Source organism: Podarcis raffonei, chromosome 1 (assembly GCF_027172205.1).
Source record: "Podarcis raffonei isolate rPodRaf1 chromosome 1, rPodRaf1.pri, whole genome shotgun sequence".
NCBI lineage: Eukaryota > Metazoa > Chordata > Lepidosauria > Squamata > Lacertidae > Podarcis > Podarcis raffonei.
The window spans coordinates 138,014,612-138,042,292 of record NC_070602.1 but is presented as its reverse complement, the minus strand read 5'-3'; the positions used below and the strand labels follow the sequence as shown (position 1 = coordinate 138,042,292).

General features: G+C 44.3%; 1 protein-coding gene across 2 annotated transcripts in view; it reads left to right on the top strand.

The window, feature by feature from the left end:
- The window catches only part of CPS1 (carbamoyl-phosphate synthase 1), a 158,845-nt gene extending 131,601 nt beyond the window's left edge, over positions 1-27,244 (top strand). Inside the window, exons 29-38 of one of the 2 annotated variants that reach the window (XM_053364697.1) lie at positions 3,295-3,372; positions 4,372-4,479; positions 5,047-5,136; positions 7,015-7,185; positions 9,538-9,612; positions 16,404-16,502; positions 22,867-22,926; positions 23,789-23,901; positions 24,801-24,930; positions 26,596-27,244. In XM_053364697.1, the coding sequence (XP_053220672.1) occupies positions 3,295-3,372; positions 4,372-4,479; positions 5,047-5,136; positions 7,015-7,185; positions 9,538-9,612; positions 16,404-16,502; positions 22,867-22,926; positions 23,789-23,901; positions 24,801-24,930; positions 26,596-26,694 (1,023 nt within the window). In that variant the 3' untranslated portion in view covers positions 26,695-27,244. The remainder of the gene's footprint in view (positions 1-3,294; positions 3,373-4,371; positions 4,480-5,046; positions 5,137-7,014; positions 7,186-9,537; positions 9,613-16,403; positions 16,503-22,866; positions 22,927-23,788; positions 23,902-24,800; positions 24,931-26,595) is intronic. The other variant, XM_053364704.1, reaches the window with a different exon arrangement.
- Positions 27,245-27,681: the final 437 nt, after the last annotated feature.

The following is a 27,681-nucleotide window of genomic DNA, read 5'->3' as shown; positions in this document are numbered from 1 at the left end:
AAGCCAAGCAACGGCTTGTGGTCAGTCACCACGGTAAAGGTCCGCCCGTACAAGAAATCATGGAATTTTTTTACTCCCTTCACGATTACCAGACCCTCCTTGTCGATTTGCGAGTAGTTCCACTCGGTTGTGTTGAGTGTCTGGGGAAAGTATGCCACCGGTACCTCTCTTCCATCCGGGAGTTGGTGTCCCAGGACAGCGCCGAAGCCATAGGGCGAGGTGTCGCATGCTAGCACCACCGGCAGCCTCTCGTCGAAGTGTGCCAAGACCGAGTTTGAGACAAGCAAGTTCCTGACTGCCTGGAATGCGGCCTCCTGGCGCTGGCCCCCACACCCAAGGGGCCCGCTTGTCCAGGAGTCTATGTAGGGGCTCCGCTACCGCCGCCTTGTGGGGAAGGAATGAATGGTAAAAGTTCAATAGTCCCAAGAAGGCCTGAAGTTCAGTCTTGCTCTTGGGCGCTGGGGCATCACAAATGGCCCGTACCTTGTCCCCAGTCGGGTGGACCCCTTCTGCGTCTACCATAAATCCCAGAAAGTCCACCTGAGGCACTCCTAGTAGACATTTTCCCCACTTCACCTTGAGACCCGCCGTCTGGAAACGGTGCAGAATGGTGCAGAGGCGGTCCTCAAACTCCTCTGGTGTGGGCCCAGCAATCAACACATCATTGAAGAAGGGGGTGACGCCAGGAATCCCTTTAAGGAGAGAGTCCATTAGATTCTGGAATATGCCTGGTGCCACGCTGGCTCCGAATTGCAGCCGCTTTACCCTGAACGCTCCTCTGTGCGTCACAATCGTCTGTGCCTCTGCTGTGGCCTCATCTACTGGCAGCTGTTGATATGCTTGGGCCAAGTCCAGCTTGCCAAAAATTTTTGACTCAGCCAGGGTGGCAAGGACATGGCTGACCACTGGCACTGGGTATGCGTGGGCCGTGAGGGCCTTGTTTATGGTACATTTGTAGTCTGCGCAGATGCGGACCGAACCATTAGGCTTGACGGGTGTGACGTTTGGGGTTTCCCAGGGGGCATTAGGCACCGGCTCCAGCACTCCTTGCTCCACAAGCCGGTCCAATTCCTCGTCTATACAGGGTTTCAGGGCGAACGGGACCCGGCGGGCCTTGAGCCTGACAGGTCGTACTGCGGGGTCAAGCTGTAGAGCAATGGGGGCCCCCCGTATACTGTCCCAATTTCCCATCGAAAACCCCCAGAAATTCCTTGCATATGGCGTCCACGTCCACTTGTAAGCTAGTGTGGTTCACCCCGGTGACGGCTAGCCCCAGTGGTCCAAACCATGCCAATCCTAGTAAGCTAATGTAGGGGCCCTTGACCACAAGCAAGTCCAGTTGCCGCATCCGCCCTCGATATTGCACCCTGAAGGTCCCCACCCCCATTGTGGGGACCTTACGTTTCTGGAAGTCCCGGAGGGTGAATGGGGCCGACCTGAGTTTGGGACCCCCAGTAGGACACAGTTTCCTTAAGGTCCTTGCCGAGATTATGGATAGAGTTGAACCCGTGTCAAGCTCCATGCGGCACGGGGCCCCCTCTATCTGTACCTCTACATAAATTTTCTCTGTTGGGGTGGGGCAACTGGTATACCTGGACTGTTAAGAGAACCAGAACTTACAGGGTTAAGAGGTTCTGAGTGACGTCTCACATTCTGAGGTGTGGCTATGTACACAGAGGGGAGTGTTTCTCTGTGTTTTTTTCTCTTTCGGTTTTGACCGAGAAGCGGAGATCATGTCTGGTTTTTCTCCGGGCTGAAGTACGATGTTATTCTACTCATTAAAGACTGTTGGAGATAAGAGGAAAGCCTGTGTGCAGTCTGATTTATTGCTCACACAAGCAGCAGTTTCCTCCGCTGTGTAAACTCTGCTACAAAGGCCAAAGAGGCTGGGAAGAGATTATTACCGGCACGGACAGCAGTGACGCAGCTAAGAAGAGTGCCGGACGCCATTGGCCTCCATCCGTGAGCTCCGTCGAGTTGCCTTGGTGCGTTGGGCCCCGGGACCTGGGGCTCTTGGATTGGTCATCTGATGCCTGGCGTCGGGTGGGCCGAGCCCGACACACCCAGGCGATGTGTCCCGATTTTCTGCACTGCCTGCACTCTGCGTTGCGGAAACGGCAGGTCCTCCTCTCGTGACTTTCCCCGCAGCTTGCGTAGTTCCCTCCTTCTTGTCGAGGCAGCTGTGGTGTGTGTGCTGCTTGAGTGCGCTGCTGTACTCGGTGCACCTCCTCCCTGTCAGATCCTGAGTCATCAGTGAGGTCTTCGTGGTGGACCCTCGGTTGGGACGGCAGGCTTGGCTGTGCCTCTTGCGTTGACCTCTCGGCAGCTTCCGTTGCCAGGGCCTCCTCCAGAGCGACCTGGAACGTTAGGTCCGTCTTAGTGTAGAGGTGTCATTGCAGCTTCTCATCCTTCAGGCCACCGACGAGGCGGTCATGAAGCATGTTCTCCAATTCTGAGAAGTTGCAGAACCGGGCGGCTTGGCTGTAATTTTAACCGGGTGGTGTAGTCTGTAATTTTAAGGAGAATTAATAGCATACGGCAATGCCCAGGAAACAGATCCTGAGCAATCGTTATGTGCAGTATTAAACAATTATACGTTCTGCTGACTTGCGTCTGTAACTGCCATTGGTAGTGATGTACAGTATAGGATGAAGCTGTAGAAGAGGCGCGAAGAAAGGAAGATTAAAGAGTTTGTTTTCAGACAACATATTGAAATTACATGAAAGTTCTTAAGCCAGTCTGTGAATCTTTCCTGCTAATGTTCTTTAATTGCACATGATTCCCGAGTAATAATAACTCATTTTGCGTATGTAGAAGCAGCAGCCGCCATTACTCACACTCCCCAGAATGTGCTTGTTGGAGGGCCACAACTTTATTAAACTTTTCTCAGCTACAAACAATTGCAACAACTTTAACCCCACCCCATCAGTGCGGGTTTCCTAATGCTTAAGCTGAGATAGAACTCATGTTTTTACATTTAGAGATGCTTCCATTTTCTGGACTGGATTTTCACATTCTCAGAAGAAGCTCGGTTTTCAAAGAGCCCAGCTCTTATGCCATGTAGGCTGCAAATCATTATGGCAATTTTCAGTTCATTTCCAAATGTCAACTCCATAGCCAAGAGGGGGCTGCAAACTTGCTAAGACTGATTCTGTTACAATGACTCCCCCCCCCCCCCGATCCTTTCTTTCTACTGAAATATTTCAAATACTAGAATTCATGCCAGTTACTAACACAGTGCCAAATCATAGTCATACAGGATGTATATTTTTTTCTTCCTTGTGATATCAATAGGAACACCCTGTTGTGCTGACAAAATTCATTGAAGGAGCTCGGGAAGTGGAAATGGATGCTGTTGCAAAGAATGGAAAGGTACAAACTTCTTCCTTAAATAATGCTTTAAAAAAATACTTCCCAGGATTTACAGACAGAATATTAAAGCAGCTTAACAAATGTTTCATTCCAAGTTCTAGATCAGGGATGCGGAGCCCGTTTCACAATGGGGGCAACATTCTCTTCTGGGAAACCTTTCAGGGAACACATGCCAGAGGTGGGCGGGGCCAGCAGCAAAAGTGGATGGAGCAATGCATGGACAATAGGCTCGTTACTATGCACAACTGCACATGCCTCTCTCATCTCCATCTACGCAAGCAAAATGCGTTATCAGAATTCAAGGACCCATTCCAACCAGGCCAAAGCTTGAAACAAGATACAGTATAGCAGACTCATCAGTTCACACATACCAGAGGATATCTTAGATTGCCCCTGAGAGTTTGAAAAATTTTAGCTGAATTCTGTGATGGATCTGGAATGGCTCTCCGTTATGCCGTGGTACAGTAATTGTGCACAGAGATCTCTAATTCCCGGCATCCACTGCAAGCATCACCATATTGTTAAACAGCCTGGCATAACAAATAGAAGTAAATAAAAATAGTAAGTATTCATTCGTATACTGTGTTTGAGGTACTTTGTAGTCCTTACAAAAACCCTATAAAATAGGGCAGGAGTGAGGACCCAACATTCCAGGTAAGTTCATATGAGGGAATTCAATCTTTCAGATAGCTTGGACCTAAGTAAAACAAAATATTTAGAACGATAATAGGCTGCAGCACTATGCATACATACCTGGCTGTAAGTCCTATGGAATTCAGCAGGTTTGCTTTTGAGTAGAAATGTATAGAATTGGACTGTTAAATTAGAAGAAAGCTGGTAAGTGAAGAGAGAAGATATTTGGGGATAACAGTCGTTAGCAGATAACAAGGTTTAAACATTGTACAGCTTATTTAACCACAAACCACTGGCTCACAGCCATTTTAGCTACCACAGTTTGCTATTACATACTAACACTTCTACTGGCTCTTTTTTGAGCAGGTTATCTGTCATGCTGTTTCTGAGCATGTGGAAGATGCTGGTGTTCACTCTGGAGATGCTACCTTGATGTTCCCTGCACAAACGATTAGCCAAGGAGCCTTGGAGAAGGTCAGCATGGTTTTGTTTCGTTTTAATGATAACGGGCAGCATTAGACTGTGGACACTATTAACTATACTAATAAACTCTTTAGAGACACACTGAAAACAATTATGGCCACCAGAGCGGAATTGGGTAGCTCTCACAGAGTTTGTTTTAAAAAGAGAGGAAAAGGCTAGTGTATGTTCTGTGCCAAGGCACCAAAGCAATCCAATATGTATTCTGCCTCAGGGCAAGCAAGTTAACTCAGAGAAACATTATTTGCACCGTCTTGATCCATAAGTAATGGAGAGACCTACTAGTCCTCCATGTTGCATACCTGGCTGCTTCCTTTATTTGCTGTGTTAGGGGGAGTTAGGGAGCGATGAAGCAAGCCTGGAAACGCAACTTGGAGCTCATTCTCAGGCGTAATTTGGGGCAGTTCTGACAGTGAAGAGCCAGCACTTATCTGCAAGATGTTCAAGGGAGCGGTGGCTGTCCAGTTCCAGGTTCTCAGGTTGTTGCTGCAGTGGTAGTTGTTTTACTTTTGGGGACAGGAGGTTGTCTGAGTAAATACATGCTTTCTTCTGTTCTCGCAGGTGAAAATTGCAACCAGGAAGATTGCAGATGCCTTTGCTATCTCTGGACCATTCAATGTTCAGTTTCTCATCCGGGGAAATGAAGTCTTGGTGAGACCCATTTTAGCTCAATGTACAAAGTGGCTCATCATCACAATAAAGCCCTCCTTCAAAAGCCCTCTTTTTCTTGATACCCACCGGGCGAAAAATCACCAAGGCTGTTGCCGCTGTTTGCTGCACCGCGTGGGACAGTGCTAGGCACATAATATCTGCCTTGTTTGCTGCTACATAGGTCTTTGTACCACTGATACTCTGCCATTCACCACTTTATAAGGCGCCCTGTGATACAATTTTGAGAAAAGAACTCTGTCTGCCCACACAATGCAGTAATTTGAGGATAAAGCAAGCTCCGTAAAATTGCCGTCTGTCAGCAAGTGTGTTAGCTCAGCACTGGGCTTAAATCAGATCAGCACTAAATAAGATTGGTAAGAATGTTATACGAGACTCATCCTATCAGCACAGCACAAGTTTGACTCTACAATACATACCTATTTTGCTTTCTACGGTCATTATGGATAGCTAGAGAGCAAATCGGAAGGCAGAGGGATAGAAGAAAACATAGGAAGATGGTGTGCCTTCAAAGCAGTTTTACTATGACATTTTCATAGAGCTCTCACCCCCATGTAAAAAAAATCTAGTGCCTAAACTTGCTCCTAGCCCTCAGGCCCAGCTATTGCAGCACTTCAGGACCAAACTAAGAAAGACATTAATTGCATGAATGTAATTAGCATAGACAGCTTAAAAAAATATTAATTGCAGATGGCAGTGGGGGATGGAGTGCAATATTTGGACTGTAGGAGGTGGGAGTGGGAGTTTAACCCTTTCCTTCTTGGTCCATTGTTGAAAACCCTCCCTCCTTCAGGAAGCTACTATTTGCACCAGGAGGGAAAACTCATTTGAGGCCAGTGGAGACAGCATTGTAGGGAAGGGACTTGAGTTGGGACCACTGTGGAGCAGAGCAAGGGAGAAGATCAAATGTTCTCTCCTGATCTTCTACAGGGGCCCCTGAAGCTGCTATATACATTTTTTTAATTTATTGTTTGTCCCCCCCTCCTCAGTCCAAGCAATTATTATCAAAGTCTTCTCTGAAGGCTAGAAGGGCAATTCAGCCTCTGTTTGTGCTCCTCAAAGACTCACACTATGGATGGCCCCAAATCCTACAAGGTTAAAAAAAAAAATCCCCTTCTCTCCTTATAACAGTAGGAGCATGGCACCTTTTTCTTTGTGCATGTGCTGTAATACAGCACACTGTTTTTAAGCCTGTATGCAACTTTCTTTCATATACTTACAATAAAGGAGCATAGCTACTCTCATGAAAGCCTATCCTGCTTCTCTGATGTGAGCTGGGAATTCAGAGTGAAAAGTGATGAGGCCCAACGTATCGTGAAACAATCCCCTTATGGTTTCAATCTAATTCTTTCCTGTCCACAGATCCTTTGTTTCCCCTTCGCCATCCCTCCTGTATCGTCATTGCCCATTGGTAGTGTCCTGTCACTCTTAAATGTGCCACGCTTGCCCCCTTGACTCTTACATACACTTTTCTTGTGGCTCCCCCTGAAAGTGCCCGCAGAATAAGACGATTTAGCTTTATGGGCCTGCAGTGTTCAGTTATGGGAAATGTTGCCCATCCTGCAAAACATGAACTGAAGGAAATGATTAACCATTTGGGGATACAGGTTGTCTGACTTTAAAATATGTGATCTCAGAAAGTGTTGATACTCTACTAGGCCTTTCCTCTTGCTATTGCCTATATCTGCTTTGAGTATAGCAGGTGGTCATTTCTATTCACTTTCAGATGGTGGGAAATTGAGGTCTAACTTCCAGAAACGTTTTGAGTGTTGCCAGTGGCTAAGACTACAAGGAAGGCATTTGTCTTTCCTCACAATGAGGGCGCGGGGTTTAAAGGTGCTTTCCCTGCCTCATCCTCAGGTGATAGAGTGCAACCTGCGAGCTTCACGCTCTTTCCCATTTGTGTCCAAATCTCTTGGTCTTGATTTCATTGATGTGGCCACTAAAGTGATGACTGGGGAGCAAGTCCATGAGGCCACCCTTCCTGCGCTGCCAAAACCCATGATTCCTTCAGACTACGTGGGCATTAAGGTAAGCCTGAAGCAGTTAAGGCTTCATGTGATATGTTCAGCTCTGATTGCCCATTCATTTGATGGAGAAGGGGGGAAAGGAGTTATATTGGTAAGAGAAATGGGTTAAATATCCCCACTTTTTGATGAGAATGCAATGGGCAAAAAAGGGGGGGTAAAGGTTGGAATTAAAAACTAGAAACATCAAAAGTGGATGACTCTTGCATATTGGCAGCATTATTGTATGCAGAGGCAGCTGGCGTGCTTAACCAAAAGGAGACAGGTGATGCTGCTGTATCTAGAAGCGGTTAGCCCTGGTTTTCATAGTTTTGGACCCTTTCTCTCTGGTTATTCCCACCCCAAAAGAAGCTTTGTTGTATATCTGTGCTTTGCTTTAGTTATTTGTATGGAAGTCACAACCACAGGATTTGTCTATCTAGGAGGCAACAAAATGCTTTTATGTGCCTATGGCATGTATGATTATTAAAATGTCAGAAATAATTAGAAGTATCTCAACAGGCACTTTGGGATTGACAGAACCTTTTAAATATTAAGCACATTATTATTAATTAGTTTTACCTTCTCCTGAAGTGCCCCAGACCAACACCCTGATACTGTCTTCTTTTGAACTTTTGCTCTCCCATTTAAAAAGCTAGCCCAAAACATCTGGCCACAAGCCAAACTTGTCAAAAGCCAAAGAGGGGGAGGCTTCCCTGCGTCTCTCTCACAGCCACAAGACAGGAGGACCCATCACAACCGCTTCTCTGGGTTGGATTGTCTGTCCCTGTCCATCTCTGTTTTCCACCCTGTCACTAAAGAAGGATAACTGGGCAAGTTTAGGGGAATGAGGCTGCAAGAAAAATTGTGGGTGTTTGTATAAATGTCTTGGTGAACAGAGGAGGGTCCCTGGCTGTCCTTGAAGATGACTTATAAACTTCAGTTGGTCCAAAGTGCTGCAGCCAGGTTACTGGCTGCTGTTCACTTCAGAGTCCATATAACTCCTATTTTAAAACAGCCTCATGGCTGCCAGTTCATTTCTGGGCTCCCTTCAAAGTGCTCAGTGTTTATTTTATTATTTTTTTAAAAAAGATTTTTATTAAGGTTTTACAAAAGGAAGAAAGTTACAGAATAAAAAAGAAAAAAGAAAAAAAGAAAGGAAAAATACAAAAAGTACAAAAATACATAGAAAAAAATACAAAGTACAGAAAAAATAAATAAAAAATAGTTAAAAACAAATCAATCTTTTCATATCTTAAATTTCGTTTACTTATTTCCCCGACCTCCTCACACCTCCCTTTTTTTGTATTCCCGTTCACATGGTTAATTCAGCAAATCCTTATCCTCTTTCTTTTTATCTTAATTCTATATCTCAACATATTATAACTTTATATTTTCATCCAATATCAATCCATTTTTACATATTCTTGTTAACCTTGTTGCTAAGGCCGCTTGATTTCAATCCAACATAATTTTAACATTCATTAATTTTACAATGTTTCTGCAAATAGTCTTTAAATTTCTTCCAATCTTCTTCCACCAACTCTTCTCCCTGATCTCGGATTCTGCCAGTCATTTCCGCCAGTTCCATATAGTCTATCACTTTCATCTGCCATTCTTCCAGGGTGGGTAAATCTTGTGTCTTCCAATACTTTGCGATGAGTATTCTTGCTGCTGTTGTAGCGTACATAAAGAAAGTTCTATCCTTCTTTGGCACCAATTGGCCGACCAAGTGCTCAGTGTTTAAAGCCCTAAATGACTCAGGCCCCCAATACCTCAAAGGCTGCCTCCTTCCCCAGAGACCCCTTTGGGTGCTAAGATCGGCAGAAGGGGTTCCTAGATGCCATAACACGGCACACTTGCCCTCTGGAACTAGAGCAATTTTACCCTTAGGCTTAAATATTTATTACATAACTTACACGAGAAATATTTTCAGATACCATATTTCAGCCTAGGGTTATAGAAGTACATGGCATTTAATTTCTTCCCACATTGAACAACCCACATGGTACTAAATGTTTTAAGCATGTACACATAATATGAATAGTCTCCAAGAACAGGTCTCCAAAATTTACAACCTACCTGTATAAATGCAGACCAAGGAAATATGAACCGTAGTCTGCCAGAGTACATGCGTTTCTTCCCCATGTTTTTGCTGGGGTGGGAGAGTGGTCAAGCACCTGGCTGGCCACACTGGAACACCCATGGGCTGCGCTTGGGTTGTTGGGTCACAGCATGTGCAAGCCTTAGCAAAATCATTACTATTTCTGCCGCAAGCGTAATTCTTGAGCACTTAACTCTCACTGTAACAAGTTGGGCGAGGGCTGATGTCACAATTTTAGTGGAGCATCAATTTATTCTCTTTCTCTTTTTCTAGGCTCCAATGTTCTCCTGGCCCCGTCTGAGAGATGTTGACCCTATTCTCCGATGTGAAATGGCATCCACCGGGGAGGTACTAATTTTTAGATGTTATCTCATAATGTCAATACAGTGGTACCTCGGTTTAAGAACAGCCCTGTTTACGAACTATTCGGTTTATGAACTCTGCAAACCTGGAAGTAGTGTCCCGGTTTGCGAACTTTACCTCGGTCTAAGAACAGAATCTGAATGGTGGAAGGGCACTGGCAGCGGGAGGCCTCCTTAGGGAAAGCGCACTTCGGTTTAAGAATGGCTTCAGTTTAAGAATGGACTTCCGGAACAGATTAAATTTGTAAACCAAGGTACCACTGTACAGTTCTACTTCAAATATGACTTCAGATTGCAGTCTTCTAGCTCCTCAGCTGTTGTTCATTTAAGGCAGCTGACTCACTCTACTGGCCAGGATCCCTCTTGAGTCAGAGCTTCGACAATCTGATTCTTACTGGAGAGTAGGTCATTTTTAAAAGACACCTCACTAATGGTATCTTTATTGTACAGGTGACTCTCAACTTATGTGGGGTTACATTCTGGGGAGAGCACATAAAGCCAAAATTGCATATACTGTAGTCAAAACACATTGGGTGCAATGGCAGGTGGAGTTGCCAAGCCCCCCCAATGCCTGCCTCCTTTTTATTTTTTGCTTTTTTTTTGTTTAAAAGGTTTGCGAAGCATATAAAGCTGAATGCATAAAAGTTTAATGCACAAAAGTTGCAAGTTACCTGTACTTAAATTGCTAGGTGTCTTCAGGGTAGGGTGGGGGGGACAAGCAATGTAGACCTTGGAAGCCATTTCCCCCCACCCAGTGCAAAGACATCTAACCTTTCTTAACCAAACTGATTATCTGCAGAAAATAACTTTTTTTGACCACTGGATGTCCCTCTTCATTTGTGTCTGAGTCCTATCTATTTGCGATGATCATTGCAAAGGCCTGAACTCCCTGTTTGTTTTTCCTCACAGAGAGCTGTCAGGTTCTGGTAAATATTCCAGAGTGACAGACAGTACATTTTATGAAATACCTAGCCAGCTCCTGACAGACAAATATATACAACCTTCAAAATCCTCATTAATGCAGCGTCACAGAAACAACACTAGACTTCAAAACAGAAATATTTGGTCTTTTTTGGAACTGTGAAGTTACGTCAGGGTAACGTACCTGGGGTGATATTTTTATGGTTGCTTGGTTACCATCATGATGTGTAATGCAGAAAAAGAACTACAGGTAGGACTCTTCGAACCCTGAATGGCTGCAGATATAATACCGTTTCTGGATCGTTTCCATAACTTCACTCTAATTAGCATATCCCAGGAGAAGAAGGAATCCACTGCGTGTTCCTTTATTATGGGTTTGTTTGTTAGGTGCCTTAAGGCTTTTATTCTATAGCACTAAGTATGCATTAGAGGGGATGCGGGGGGCGCTGTGGGTTAAACCACAGAGCCTAGGGCTTGCCGATCAGAAGGTTGGCGGTTCGAATCCCCACGACGGGGTGAGCTCCCGTTGCTCGGTCCCTGCTCCTGCCAACCTGGCAGTTTGAAAGCACGTCAAAGTGCAAGTAGATAAATAGGTACTGCTCTGGTGGGAAGGTAAACGGCATTTCCGTGCGCTGCTCTGGTTTGCCAGAAGCGGCTTAGTCCTGCTGGCCACATGACCTGGAAGCTGTATGCCGGCTCCCTCGGCCAATAAAGTGAGATGCGTGCCGCAACACCAGAGTCGGGCACGACTGGGCCTAATGGTCAGGGGTCCCTTTACCTTTAAGTATGCATTGCTTGAGGCATGCATGGCCAGCCTCCTCCTTGGGCAACACTAGTAACCTTTCTGTATACCAGAACTGCAAAGGGTGCAATGCTGGCCAGCGCTAGCAGTCGCTTCCCTCTTGGCTTCCTAGGATGACCAATTTATCAGGTCACCCAGAAGTGGAGATTATAAATTTGACCCATCTAGGGATGCTGCAGTAATCTCAACAGGTTCAGAATCTGACCTGGAAACTGCAGTTTCATTTTCCATTGGGGAAAAAGCTGAAAGTGGCTAGATGTGTGCATCCTTTTGCAAGGTAATTCAGAGGGGAAAACATGGCTGCCCTTGTCCAAGGTAGTTGGGTGGGGGTGAAGAAGAATCATTATTTACCCAAATGTGTATCCACATATGCCTTGCATTAAAGCAATGGAGTGGCTAGACAGCATCAACATTTGGTTGTCCATCCGATTACACCTTTGGTTCCTATAGAATCTTGGAATTGTGGAGTTGGAAGGGACCCCCGGGGTCTTCTGGTCCAGCTCCCTGCAATGCCAGAATCTGAACTAGATCATGGAATCACAAATTCTACTTGAGGCTGTGGTGTGTAAAATTGGAACTCTTCAGAGGGGAACAAGATTGCAAATGTGGGTGAAAGGTTATGTGCTTGTATGCATGTGAGCCCACAGACCCATAGGCTCAAGAGGGAGAGTTTCCATTTTACCCACTTTCATGTTACCCACACAGTGAAGCCTATCCATAGGTATGAGTAGGAGATGAGACAAGGGGACCTCAAGGTCCCTTCTATCTAGAATCATTCTAGATAGGGCCATTAAATGTACATGCATATTATAGCCAGTAGGCACTGCTGAGGTGTTAAAAATAAAGGAGAATTGTATTTTAAATGGAAATGAAGGGGCTCCATGTAGACCTTTGTGATCCTAAACATTTGTATGCACAAGCACCTCAAATTAATCTGGGACATATGCAGCCCTATTCTATAACTCAGGAGTAAGTCCTGATGAATGCAATGGATTCATCCCAATAATTACAAAATAAATATAATGAATAGGATCATAAGTGTTCAATTTTGACACATAGTATCTGTAGGGTATATGATATATTTCATGCAGAGTATTGCAAATATATTACTGGAATATTGTCGATTCTGCTCATTTCAGAGATTTTAAAAAATATATTATTCTGCTCTTCCTTAACTGCAGCAAATTGGCTGAAATAGTCTGATTGTCCTTCTAACTTTCTGAAAGGAGTTGACATCTTGAGAAACAAAAAAAGAACAGTAGTTTAGCCAAGGGGTGAGGATTAGTTTTCTGCATGTTAGATGGAGAGAGAGAATATTTTAGTCATAAATGAGAGATTATTAACTTTTATGACTTTGAAAGATCCATATTCACAATTGCCATAAAACAGACGAGTAGAGAAGGTCTTTCTTACCAGTGAATGGAGGGTCATAACTCTAATGGTAAAACAGCCACTTATTCTCCAAATGCATTTTAAATACACACAGAACTTACTGTCCATGTGACTATGCTGTCACTATATAGAGAAGTATGTGGAATAAATTTTGATTTAAATTTGGATTTCCAACCGCTGATATGATTGCCAGTAAAAGAACCCTAATACTTTTGAGATGATGTTTCCCTTCCCCATGTGCACAGTTTAGCTATTGCTATCTAGAATGATGGGTAGAAGAGAATGCAATTGTTAGGGTTAATTATATTCAGGCTCATAATATTGTTACATCCATGTTGATCTGCCTCTTTTGGGTTTTGCATACCCTACTAGCTGATAGTGAGTGACAGATTAATGGTTTACTAATGGGCCATTAAGCTCGTTTTTATCACTTTGAATTGAAGTCCTGTCCAAGGTGGAATTATTTTGCCTTGGTGGAGCAGCCTGGGAGAGAAAGCGAATGTGCATGCGAGGGGGAAACTGGCAGGCATGTTTGCAAACATCACTCCTTAGGAGAAGCCTTTGCTCCATTGTTTGTTCCTTTCTTTGAAATCCTGAACTTAGTATTTCCTGTGTTGCTTCTGCTCTACCCCGTACTACTGCTTCAGCATCTGTATTTGTAAATATCATTATTATTATTATTATTCATTCCATTGCTGTACTGCTATATATTTCAAAGAAATAAACTCAAAGTGATTTGAGTTTTTAAAAAATCAAATGAAACAATCCAGAAGAAAGTCAGATGTAAAGCATACCTTCAAAGCAAAATAATTGACAGGAAACTAAAGTATTATCTTAAAGATTTCAAAACAAAAGATTATGAAGGCGGTCAACTTCAGAATGCATACTTAACGAAGCAACATTAACACACATACACACTGTCTCTCTCATTATATATATATAAAACATTACAAAAATAAAGCATTACTTAAGAAAAATAGAAAATGCACATTTAAAACAGTGTAATTAAGAAGAGTACAGTTATTATCATAAGCTTAGAACTCATCTGCTGCTGTTGCTGCCAATCCTGCCAATGGTGGCTCATGGCTGTGGAAGCTGAGGCTTGGTGACCTGGAGCTTGATGATGTGTAACCCCAAATTTTGGATCCTCTCCAAACTAATGCCAAAGTTGTGTGCTTGTTTTGTGCTGTTTATGCCACAAAGCTTGTGTTTTGTGCTGCCCCCCAAACTAAGTAATTGATACTCAGCCTGGGGTTACAAGCTGGCACCCAAAAATCCAACTTTGTCCAATCCCCTTCAAACAGATGCCAAAGTTTTACGTTCATTTTGTGCCACAAACCCCACATTTTGTGCCTCTCCCCAAACTGATACTGATACCGGGGGCCATAGGTGTTGAATAGTGGGTAGACACAGCAGACGACACAGCGATTTCTCCAAAGCAGCTCTTTTTTTGTAAGCTGGAACAGAACTGAACAGCAAACAGCTCAGCCAGCCTGATTTTATAGGCAGCCGGCTGTCAATATTGTAGCAACAACAACCCAGGGTTTCCCGCCTAAAGTAACTGACGTGGACCTGAGTAAAAACTATATACACGATACTCCTGGTGGGCAGGGTGAGAACTTCAATACATAACACCCCTCCCCACCGAGATAAGGCATCAGTTACAATCATAGTGGTTCCATTACATACAGCAATACCCTTATTGGTTTCAGTAAGGCACATAAGCATATTAATTGACCCTATTCACCATACAGCTTTACATGTGCAGTTTGTCCAGTGAACATAGTCTTTTAAATACGGGCTGCTGGCCTTGCGGATTTCCTGGGTGGAGAGTTCAGCAGCTTCTGTGGCCACGGCCTCCTCAATGGCTTTCTGCAGCGTGAGGTCTGGCCTGGCGAGGAGATGCCGTTGCAGACAGATGTCCCGGACCCCGCAGACGAATCGATCCATCAGGGCATCGTCTAAGTCTCGGAACTCGCAGTGCATTGCAGCCTGTCAGAGGGCAGTGGTGTAGTTGTTAATTGACTCCCCCTCTGCCTGGTTCCGGTGGTAGAACGCATGGCGGGCAGCAATCTTGGACGGCTTTGGCGCGTAGTGGTTGCGTAGCTTCTCTTGAATTGTGTCCCACGGCTCTGCCTGGACTGCTAGAGGTGCAACCGATGCTCGGGGCCATCGCAAACACTTCGGGGCCACAAAGGCTGAGGAAGAGGCCCCGCTTCTGCTCTACAGACCCTCTTGTCAGCTCATTTGCTTGGAGGTAGCAGTCGAACCGAGCGAGGTAGGAGTCCCATGATTCAGAGGCTGGGGCAGACGGCAGTAGAGGCACAAGTGAAGCCATGGTTCCGATGCCGACATGGAGGCGATGGATGGAACACCGTCCCCTAGCCAGAAGGGTCAGCTCTGAATTGGTTCAGCTCCGTGATTCAGCTCAGCTCAGAGGGTGGCCGCGTCTGGCTGTGCTCTGATGTCCATCGATCCTATCCTCGTCGCCAGTTAGGTGCCCCCCTGAACCCAGAATTCTGGGGCTGCCTCAAGCCTTTTCAGCAGTCGCAGCTTTTGCAGCTGGAGTCTCACCATCTCAGGCCAGGGGGGGAAAGGCCTGCAAGGCAGGGAGCAGGTCTTCCAGGGCTCACAGCCAGAACACCTCATGACAGAGACATTGTGAGGGCCCACATGTCTCTCCTGTAAAGGACTTGAGTCTCCCACTGCTGGGAAGTCCTGAGCAGCACTCGAGGAAGGGAAGCAGGCAGTCGTCTTGATAGAAGTGTTGCCAAACAGAGAAGAAATGCCAAACAAGTTGGAGAAATGCTTACTCATGATGAGACCTAGGAGGTCTCTGAGACATTAAAATCTGGCCTTAAAGGGGACCGCTTTACCTTTTGTTGCTCCCTGGTAAGCAGCTGGTGCTTTCATCAGTGCAGGTTTGAAGGGAAAAGCCATACCCCTCGACCTTTGTTTTGTCCAGCAACTATCCATTCTACATTCACTGCCCTCTGGGACCTGTATGGTCCTAGTTCTTAGCACCAGCCCTGTGCTACCTTAATCTGGCAGACTAATCCTTATCCCATGTTTTATCTACCTCTAGGAAATGGCCTGCAAAACTATATAGTATCCAGATGTTCCTTGCTGTGTGCTGTGTTCCAGTCAAAATCTGTGTACTTAAATACTCTGAATGGTTTCACAAATCCTCAGGAAATGCCTGGAAACTCATGCTAAGCAGCTGTGCATTTCCACTGCAAGCTGCAGCATTCATTGATGGGCCCAGGGCAGCGTTTATAAGCCTTGGTGTTATTTAAGCATTAAGTATTATGAACATTTTGCAGAACACATGCATACTGTGTGAACCAGAAGCTGTGTTTGGCATCCACATAATTCATAGCAGGATCCATTTATGTTGCTCCATGGTGTGCTATTTGAGAGTAAAGCATTGCTTATTCCTTCATTATTGCTTAATTAAAATATAAGATTTGTCTGTGCTGATCTGCCATTTCCCTGCTGGCTCCTGACAAAGAGAGGAAGAACTGTTGAAGGAGGGGAGGCTAGGATTCCTAGGAGAAGAACATTTCTTCCCTTTTCTTCAAATGGATACTCATTTTGTCCGTAATCCAGCAGGAATCCTCTTTTCACTTTCCTTCCTCCCCTCTAACCTTTCCACTGTCTAGGTGGCCTGCTTTGGGGAGAATATCCATTCTGCCTTCCTTAAAGCGATGCTGTCTACTGGGTTTAAGCTGCCACAGAAGGGAATTCTGCTTGGAATCCAGGTGAGTTTGATACTGCAGAAAAGGCATGGGAGCTCTCCAAGGTCATTTCTAGACTGTTGCTATTTTCTGGTGGAGTTCAGTTACATGCTGGAAAATTCAGGTTGCACGATTCAAATGGACGTGGAAGCCCTGCCAAGGGACTTGCGCTTGCTCTCCCCACCTCTCCTGCCCCAATGCTTGTCCTGGTGGATCTTGGCATAGCGCTACGTTGAGTTCACTCCTTTGCTGCATTTGAAGTTCTTAATCAGGCCTTCATTTCAGGACAAGAAAAGGAGCCCAACCAAAAATAAAGAAATAAATTCAAGGAGACTTCCCTCCCCGCCACCCCCTCCTCCTGCAATGCTCCTTAACTGCCTCGGGGTAATTACAAGCAGGAGACACAGAAGTATGATACGTTCATAAATCTCCACAAGGCCTGTGTGTCTGTTCCCCAAATGATCAGTCACTACATCTGAGATTAGAAAATGCTTGGGGTCTCATAAAAAAACAATTGATGGCCTTTTGCAATTCCCCCGCTATGCTTGTAATAAGCTTACGCCCTGCATAAAGTCAATAAGAAAATAATTAAAAACAATACCGACTTTCCAGGCTGTGAATGATTATTACGGATGTTGAGACCGGGTGTGGGAATTGAGCCCACAAGTTTCAACCTCAGAAAGCAGGTCTTAGGCAAGAATTACCGTGCTGGGTGGGGGGAGGCAATACTGTCATGGCAGCGGGGGGTGCCTGGAAGAGAACTGACACCACTAAGCTACTATTACACATTGAAAATGAATTCTACTGCCAGCTTTGATACAAACGGGTATGTTCTTGGGGCAAAAATAGTTCTGGCTTTGTGTCTCTGTTCTTCGCTGTTTAGCACTTTAGAGTGGGGTAGATATTCATATCCCTACAAACTGTAGGGCTGTGCCATATGTTGTAGTGTGCTCTGCTGAGCAGATGATGCTATCCCAATAAGATAGCGGTATATAAATCATTGTGAAGGTGCAATACTTGACCTGTAAGTAGATGCTCAGTCAAACTGCATGCCCTTTTGGAAAATCCCTGGCTAGTGATTAATGAGCACTGCATATGTTTTCTGTGCTGAAACTGTAGGTCTTAAAGAGTCACCAGGTCATGGGAAGTGGAAATAAAGTGTCAACTTCATTTATTAACTCGCTGATTTTCTTTTTCATGCATCTTTCCCTCTTGGATTAATTGCTCAGTGACAGGGGTGTTTGTATGTGTCTGTGGGCCTGGAAACCTCAAGAAAAGGGAGGAAATCCAATTTGAATAAAGATGCAAACTGTTTCTTCTTAAAGTAAAATAATCCAGGCATAATTTAGAAGGGAAATGGGATGTTCAGTAGAATTTACAAGAAACAGAGCACCTTATTAGCTGGCAGAAGACCAAGCACCCTATCAGCTACAACACCCATTGTGCCAATAAAGGCTGAATGAATGGAAAGCTACAACACCACTAAGACATGGAACAGTATAAGCAGAACAAAAGGTTCTGATTACTGAAGCTCTATGTCCCTTTGAGAAGACTTTTAGACACTGCCTGCTCTCAAGGGTTGTGAAGGGACTAAACAGATCTGTGGCACTTTTCTTCCTCTGAGGCTATTTTAGATTGGCTTATTGGGCATGGGGAGGGTGTGCAAATGCCAGGATGAGAGGTACCAATGGGCTCCCACTGTGAATTGCCTGATCCATTAGGCGGGTGGACGGGCGTGGAATAGGGAGTCTCGTTGACTCATCAGAAGCTACCTTGATGGAGGTGGATAAAGGAAGCTGCCTCAGGGTGTCTACCTTGTCTGGCATAGCCTACTCCTGTTACTGCAGCCACGTCGATGGCAGGAATAGTATGGAACAGCTTGTTCAGCCCTGTTATTGGCCTCTGCTAAATCCATGCTGTTTCCTTGCTCCCCTCTCAGTCTCCTTCTTGAACACATCCCAAAGAGCAGTAGTTCAGCTGTTGTAAATCTTGTGGTGATTTATTTATTTCCAGCCCTTCACCCCAAGGTGTCAGTGTTGGAAACCAACTTAGCCCAGGCCACGCGAACCCTCCGAGAGCCCCCTCCTCAAGAGCAGCCTGGGTGGGAAACGCTCCCCAGGTCTTCCTTTGCTGGGTCAGGCACAATGGTGGCTTCTGCAAATGCTTACTCAGGGCAAACCCACCAGGCTGCCCCTCCCCACTTCCCAATATGCTTGCAAATTCAGTTGCGTTCAATACAAATAGTGCCCTTGAATTATTGAACCGAAGTGGTCAGGGGCATCAGTATGTCTCATAAAATGACAATAATGATGCTGATTTGCACCAGAAGGTTCTGATGATTCCATTTTGATGGTTTTGAGGTTGGGGTGGGGGAAAGAGACCGACAATGCTAATGAAGTGATTTTTGGCTGGAACCTTGCATTTTCTATTAAGCAACATTAGATGAATGGCTCTTTTAATTCCCTTTCCTGATTGGGCTATTTAGTAATGCTGTGGGAAGAAGTGCATCTGTCTTACAGCTGCGGTGCAGAAATGCTGAGCATCACAAAATGCTGAGAGCATTCAAGGAGTGCTTTATTTTTAGGTCCAGATCACAGAGACCAATTTCTTGGCAATCTCCTGCATGAGGCTGTGCATATTCTGAGTGTGTGTGAATTCACGAGGGCACTTGGTCTTAGTGCTGTCTCTCTTCCCTGAGTGGTGGGATGTTCACAGTGGCCTTTGGACTCCTGCATTCCTCTGGAGGGAAGAGCAGCGCAGACTAATCACCTGGTCCTTAAATACACTTAACACGTTAACATTCATGATGACTATGCAATCCTACCTGTGAACTGCTCACACATGGAACTGAGCAACTGCTCCTGTCTCCTCCCTCCAGCATGCATGCTCTGAGCACGTGACGGGCACCATCCTGCTATGTGTTTCCCAGGAACCGTCCTTCCATTGTGATGGGTTTTCAGAATAGCTGGCCAGTGTTCACTTGTACAGGTTATTCCGTAGCTGCTAGCATGGTGCACAAGTAGTATTACTACAAAAAACTTTCCCCAAAACCTAGCCTGCTCCAGCTTACCTCTTTTAGCAACTTCTCAACTAAAACCCAGCAATCATTTACATGCAGTGAATTACGCCTGGTAGGAGAGTGCAACTTGCTGGGGACATGCTGTGAAGTGTAGGTATAATATAGTGAGTGTGTGTGTACATATGTACTGTCCAGAATTCTATAATGAAAGGTGGGATATAAACAGAATAGCTTGCATAAGACTGGAAGCCAGAATAGATTGAAATGCTAAGGAAATGTCCTATTTAATTTCCTTACGTTGAACTATGCATTTGAGAGTGGTAGCCTCAGTCCAGTGCTAAAGAGAAGGATCCAGAGCTGTGAACACCATTATACTGTTGCAGAATTAGGCACCCAGAAAACAACTTTCTAGATTAAAAACAATGGCTGGTGAAGACGTCTTGATTATAAATCCTTTCCCAGCATAATTTTCTTTATCTGAAAGCAGCTGTTGGAGCCCCAATTTGGGTCAGAGCTGCAGCATAGGAGTTGGATGGGGGTTGGCTCAGTATTTCTCCCCGTGCCATGGCCTCTTTCCTTAAAAAAAAAAAAAGTTTGGGGCCCTTCCAATGTCCCTTTATCCTTTTTTATTTTTTATTGGTGGGAAATGCAAATGTAAGCAAGAATATCAACATTCATGCAAGCACTGGAAGTGGAAAAGAGGCTGAAAGGTGCTAATGTCAATATGAAAACGCAACCATATATTATGGGATGTGGCAGGTACACTTTGTGCTCTAGAGTCTTTGTGGTGTGCCTCTTTCCAAGCCACTTCTTCAGAGCCATCTCGGTGTGTTTTCTTCTCCATAGCTAGCAGCCCTGCGGGGGGATTTGCCTTGGGGACTGAAGCGCAGAAGAAATGGGTCAGTCCCCTCTCCCTCCTTCTGTGCCACGGCTCTGATCCAATCTGGGGCTCCAACAGCTGCTTTTAAAAGAAGAAAATTAAATTGGGAGACCCAAACATTTGTTGCGTGTGTACCACATAGTTCAGCCCTTAAGACTCGCCAAAAACATTTAAATGATTTGAAAACAGATTCGTTCAATGTGCATGTAGGCAGTTACTGGCTAATCTGTGTAGATTTATTCTGAGTGTAGAATCAGGACTTTCTTGCGTCAGAACTATTTAGAGTACCGTTCAGGCCTACCTGATCCCACATTCATCCTAGCTCAAAAATTGCTTTGTATTCTGAATCTAATAAAATTCTTAACCAATGCATCAGGGGAGATATTCTCTGCTACTTTTAGCTTGAATTGAACTGGCATTGGTCCATAAAAATTTAAAAATCATCTGAGGACATGTGTCTGTTTTTAAAGGCTAATTATGTAACAGTGTGAAAAACATTTTGAAAGAAATGAGAAAATCCATTTCAAAACTGAACCCTGATAGCTTGCTGTAAATAAGCAAGCTTGTACTTCGTGGTTTTTAGTAGCGAATGGTTTCTTGCTCAGGTACTTTCAATCAGCTTTTACATCTAGGGCAGCTCAGATGAAGGTTGACAGCTGTAATTTCTTTTCGAGGAGAGCCTGTTTTATGTGTCACAAGTGTTCAGTACATGTTTGATAGAAGTTTATAATACTGTTGTGAAAGCCAACACCCCTGACCAGAAGGCACAGCGATTCCATAGCAGGGAAGCTGCCAAGCCTGTCATGTTGGATATTTGTATTTTCCACTTAATGTAGAGAGCAGAAATGGTTTTTTCCATGAAGTTCTTTCCAGTGACTGTGGACCATGAAGCTATGAACTATTTTCCACCACAAACTCCTTGCTCGACTCTTCAGGGTTGTCCAGTCAGTGTGACCTCTCCCAGAATCAAAGACTCCATAGCGCTAGCTTGAAAAAACAAATGACTTTGTGAAATCCTGACTCTTTGTTGGTCAAAAGCCGTTGTAGACTAACACATGGAAAGTACTTTCCCCTTGAAGGACAACATCTGTGAGCTCCCCTGAGACCTCCGGGTATAGGGAGGTATATAAATTCAATAAACATTAATAAATAAAAATTAATAATGATAACATCTGCTGCCTTTCAACTGGCCAATGCTAAATTTTCCACAGTATCAAATATATTTTTATTGGAATGCTATTTCTAAGCTGCAAGCTGAATTCATTGAATCATAACTAGGTTGTAAAATTATATCCTTCCTGCCTTCATTTTATTTTGAATGGAGGACTGTTGTGGAAGGCGGTCAATTCTATGCATGCATTTCATCCAATTACCAGCTCTGCCTGCATCTTTGCCATCCTCCTCCACCACTCTCTGCCCGTCTATCGCTGCTGGCTTCATGGCAAGAGTGGAAACAACTGCGTTTCATGTGGGTAGCCAGAGAATAGCTGTTGCGTTCAGAGCTGGTACCTCCAGGAAGTTTGTACTGCACTTCTGGGGAAGAGAACAAACTAAATTTCTTGTCTTCTGTTGTCACTGGGCTTCATGCAGTGTGGCTGAAACTTTCTAAAGTCCATGAAGAAGAAATCCCTCAGAAAATATTATTTTCTATAGATAGCTGTTTCAAAAAGCTTTTCTACAATATAGCTTCCAATTCAGGACCGGGTTCATTCTACAGCCTCCTTTAGTTTTCAACTTTCATTTAAAAGAAAAAGCAAGTTTCCAGTTCTCATGATCATTGTATCTTAGAGTTGGAAGGTACCCAAGGGTCATATAGTCCAACCCCCTGCAATGAAAGTCGAGAGACTCCTGCCCAGGTTTGATGTCTGGGAGCTGGAAGAGGGTTTTTACTCAAGATGAGTCCCTGTTCTCATGCCCCTGCCCTCACACAACTAGCCCTCCTCCATTTCCCCAAATTCCTGGTAAAAATCAGGATTAAAAATGCTAAATTGTGCACATACACACACAAAAATGTGACTAAGCAAAGCTTGTTAATAAACCTGTTCATGCAAATGTGCCCAAATCACATAAATTGCCCTGCTTGCAAGTTTTGTTTCTCTAGTTGCTGAATTTGACACTTCATAGTCCAGTAATCCTACTCCCCAGCTATAAAACCCTCAAAGGCAGTGTGCTGTGTTAAGACTCTGGGGAATCCAACTTATTGGCGAGATATGGACTTCAGTTCCATGGCAAACAGTGCCTTTGAAGCTTGTTAATCTACAAGAACTTGCCAACTGCAAGAAAGCTCATGCCCTTTATAGCTTTCTGTGACATTCACTTTTAAAAGAGGGAGATGTCCAAGACTAACACAGAGCTTTATTACATGCCCCACTATAATAGCAGAGCTTTACTGCATCTTGTGAAATATCCACTCCGCAAACATCTGTGGGGAAGGGATGTTGCTACGCAAAACATGGCATTGAGACCCACTTTCTTCACTGTTCTTTCAGCCTTCCTTCCGTCCTAAATTCCTCCATGAAGCAGAGCAGCTCCATAGTCAAGGTTTTAAGGTATTCTCTCTGTGTGTGTGTGTGTGTGTATGAAAAGCTGAGACCTCTTGTGTTCAAGCAAACCTAAGACGTGACCATGTATGGACAGGCATGTTGCGTGTGTTGCTTTGTTGTGTTTTTTTACTGGCAATACATGCGTGCCAACCAGACCCTAATTTTCTAAGAGTAAAGGGGTCATATGGCTGAAAGCAACAACAGCCATACATCCTGTAATTCTCTGCCCCATAATAGTCTCATAAAATAAAATGTGTCCTTGCACATTGTTCAGCCCCTGCTGCATTTCTGTGGCTGGCATTCACAGGGTAGGAAGCGTGCAATGCAATCATGTTCTGTCAGACACATATAGGTTAATTTACCAGATGCTACCAAGAGAGAAGGGAACCAAGTTCACAGAACAGGAGACACATGCCCTTGGTAACACCCCAGTTTCATTAATATTTTGAGACCTGCTATTTCTTTTGAAAATTAGTCCAGCAGGTGAGGAGGAGGTCCATGAGGAGACCAAGTTTAGAATGGTCCAAAGTCTCCTGCTTGCTGCTGGCTCTTTAAGCTCCATGCAAAGCAGAGGTCACTAGGCATAAGTTACCAAGTTTCCCCACGGTGGTCAGTGTCCAATATACTGTACTAGACAGACTTAGGTCTGTGACATCACCTTACAAGAATCTTCTTTTTTAACATGGGCATTTAAAGAGAGAAAACTGCAGTTCACATATACCTGAGTAAGTTTATTACCCCCCGTGATGTTACTGAAAGTCAGTAGAAAGCATTTTATTTATTTTAGTCAGCCACATACAGAACTGTTAAGATAAGATCTGTTTTTTTATTAATTATATAACACAAATGTCTTTTTATTGCTTTGCAGCTTTATGCTACAGAAGCAACTTCCCGGTGGCTCAATGCCAATGGCATTCCCGTGTCTCCAGTCGCGTGGCCATCACAGGAAAACACGGACCCCACACTCCTTCCAATCCAACAGTAAGACTTTCAGCAAATTTGCAGTAAAGGGAGTGGAAATCTGAGAAAATAATCTTGGGCTTCTGGACATGTTATATTTGGGCCTGCTGTCCCACTTTCAGCTGGGAAATTGACCTTCCCTCTGTTGTCTGACAGTAGTCCAGCTGGCTCACTGGCCTACCCAACCCAGGGTTCAACTGGTGTGAACTGTATAAACATGGAAAAGCAAGTTTTTGTGACATCACAACTCTTCTTCCTCACAGCTTGTAGTTTCCCGGTTCATGGAAGACAAGTGTTAGTTTTGAGTGATGTGATGTTATTAGCACAAGTGAGCAAGCTGGAATATAGCCTGGCTGTAATTCATTTGTCATATCAGGAAAATCTATTTTATCCACTGCACATAGATGACAGAGGAGCACTGTTTCCATTGTGTGGGGTCCTGTGTAGTTTAAAGCCAAAAAAGATTAAGATGGAGAGAGCGGGATCAGGACCTGGAGGAACCCTGAACGCCTTCAGCTCCTGTTGGCTTTGCAGGCATATGAACTTCATCCTGATCATACGGATTAGTTTAGTTTAAGCTGCTGCTGAGCTGGTAGTGGCTGCAGAAGCACAATCCTGTGCGGAGCTGAATATGGTCCAGAAGACTCCGTGCATCTTTCGTATGTTCCACCCACTGCTGTGCTTGTGTCTCACACTGTTTGCTTTTAAGTTTGAACATCTTCATTGGAATGGTAGGCAGGTAGCTTCAAGGTGCTCTCATGCCTTTGGACCAAGCTTTAGAGATGTAAAATACCTACACAGTACAAGGTTTTGTGCTGATGGAATATTGGAGGGGGCGGGCGGTGGAAATACCTTATTTTGCTTTGCTGGACTTCGTTATCTTTTATTTTTACACAAATATCTTGTGCCTTTCATTTCAGGCTCATAAAAGATGGGAGCATAGACTTGGTAATTAACCTTCCCAACAACAACACAGAATTTGTCCATGACAATTACGTGATCCGCAGGACAGCTGTTGACAGTGGTCTCTCTCTCCTCACTAATTTGCAGGTATATTGCTCACCATTTCCCACAATCAGGTTGTTGTTTTTTAGCATGACTGGGGTTAAGGCCCATTTTAAAGCCCTAATTAATGTTTGAAAGCCAACTATTTTAAGCTTCACCCAGCTCACTGATTTAAGACATTTCCTGTCATCTGTGTTGCACTTCATAGGCAGCGCCTCTTTCTTGTGTCTCTGTTGCAGTTCTAAGGCCAATTCTTTAATGAAAGCAGGGTTGCTGGTTTTCAGCAAATCCATATACATAAAAGCTAGTGCAGTCCAGAGGTTAGTAGTTCAGATCTAATCTCTTTGGTAATCTCGCTAGCTAGCTTTAGGCAAAAGCCTCTGTTCCTGAAACTCAGCCTGCTATATGCGGGGCTGTTGTAAAGATTAGAACAAGACAACGTTCTGGGAGGCGGTGGCAGAAGTAGCAGCAACAGCAGGAGCAGAGAGCAGGAAGCTTCCTCCTTTGCCTGACTTCCTTCTCTGTTGCTCTGATGTTCTCCTGAGCTCCTTGGGGAACTACATCTGCCATGCTGGGATTGTAATTTTAATCTGAGCTGGAGAAGGTCTTTCGGGCTTGTAAAGCTCCCCTCTCGCTCCCTCTTCCCTGCGTCTTGCTCCCCTGCAGCCGCTCATACTGCAGAAATGGCCCCTAAAAGCATGTGGATTTTCACGAGGATCTTTTTAGATTTATTTTTATTTTGCAAACTGCTGCAGAAATGTAGAGAACCAAATTTAAGATTAGTAAATAAGATGCTGAGAGCACCGAAACTGACCTATGCCTTTCATACCCATTACGAGCCCTGCTGGTAAGGATGATTCTTTGAGCCAAGCAGCAGTGAATGGAGGTATCTTGGGAGCTCCCCCATCATGCAAGCCTGCCCTCATGAGTGGTTGGTTTTCATAACACGTGAACTAAAATATGATTAAATATGATAGGAGTGGGGAATTGAGAAATACAGTAGTTTTGGAAGGTGAGAATGCAGGATATAAATACCCCAAATATATAAATATACGTGGTTTGTATTGTATAGTTCCATTTGCTGTCCTATGATGTGTACTCTCCCTTATTTGCCCAACTGAACCTTTTGAGAAGCAGGAATTTGTCTTGTTGTATGGACTTGATTTAACCGAGCTGAGCCCTTAACATGTGTTGCTTGCAAATCACTACAACAAAATAAGCCCCCCCCCCCCAGTTCAGCCTTGGTGATTGGACTGTAAATCTCTATAAGAAGTGTGTTTTTGAATCAGCAATAAAAAAAAAGTTATTAAATGATGTTTTTAAAATGGATAAACCTGCATAAAAGAACCTGTAGATGAGGCCTAAAGGTAAAGGGACCCCTGACCATTAGGTCCAGTTGTGGCTGACTCTGGGGTTGCGGCGCTCATCTCGCTTTATTGGCCAAGGGAGCCGGCGTACAGCTTCCAGGTCATGTGGCCAGCATGACTAAGCCGCTTCTGGCGAACCAGAGCAGCACACGGAAACGCCGTTTACCTTCCCGCCGGTACCTATTTATCTACTTGCACTTTGATGTGCTTTCGAACTGCTAGGTTAGCAGGAGTGCTAGATGAGGCCTAGATGTAGCCTAATTCTCAGCAGCCTGCTTTGTTTGTTGTCCTTTAAAAATAGTTTGTAAACATGTAAGCAGCGCCTTGATTTTTCTGGTTTCAGGTGGCAAAGCTCTTCACCGAAGCTCTCAAATACTCTGGAAAACTCGACTCTAAAAGCCTCTTCCACTACAGACAGTTCAATGCCAACACAGCAGCGTAGAAGAACATCCCTCACTGATACTGAAAGGAGGAATGACATTCCCGTCTGATGACATCTGCCCAGTTCTGTAGATAATGACATCAATGAATGCCTGTGTGTCAAAGATTTGTCTTCTACTTTGGAGACACTTTTGTACCCACATATTCTAAATGCTGAATATTTGTAAAGGTTGTACCCTTGGACTGTGTTCCTCTGAAGGCTTCCTTAGATATATCCCATTGAATAGAGTGGGACTTACTTCTAAGTATATTTGCATTGTCTTTGGGTGGTAAGCTGAAATCCCAAAGAATTCTGAAATTGATTAACATGTTAAAGTATGAAATCAGTGTCTGGTTTTAATTTTTGGTGTTGCATCTGAGCATCTCCAAGTTCATTTATGTTACAGATGGTAACTTTCTAGGAATGAGAGATTATGCATTGGACAGAATGATTTCCCGGAAAAGGCCATAAAAATATGAAATGTCATGAGATATAGCAGCATTACATACGTTTTAACCAACAAACTGATTTGCATTTTTCCGCCTCATAGGTTGCTGGGAAATATTGGCTCCTTCTAAAGAAAGGGGGGGTGAATTCTTGCCTCCCTGAGTTGCTCTTATCATGCCAAAAGATTTGTGGGGGAAGGTTTTACCCCAGGACACCCTCACAATAACCCTGTGTTATGTCAGGGCTTAGGGAGAAAGTCTCCTTTGAAGACTTGCAAAGATGTGGGAGGACTGTCGCTGACTGATACAGTGCCAGGTTTTTCACACAGAAGGTCCCATTACACCAACAAATGGTTGTTGTATTGTTACTTGTGCTGCAAAAATGTGTAGAGGCCACAGTACAAAACAACAGGACACAGCCACATCTAGCAGAATGTCTGGCAGAGGTTTTGCCTTTGCAAAGTGTTTTTGGAATATGAGGAATGGCAATATGCATATTTATTCCGGTTCTGCTTCCTCCCCCACCACCTTTCATCCTTTTAGTGGCCCTTAATTCTCCTGC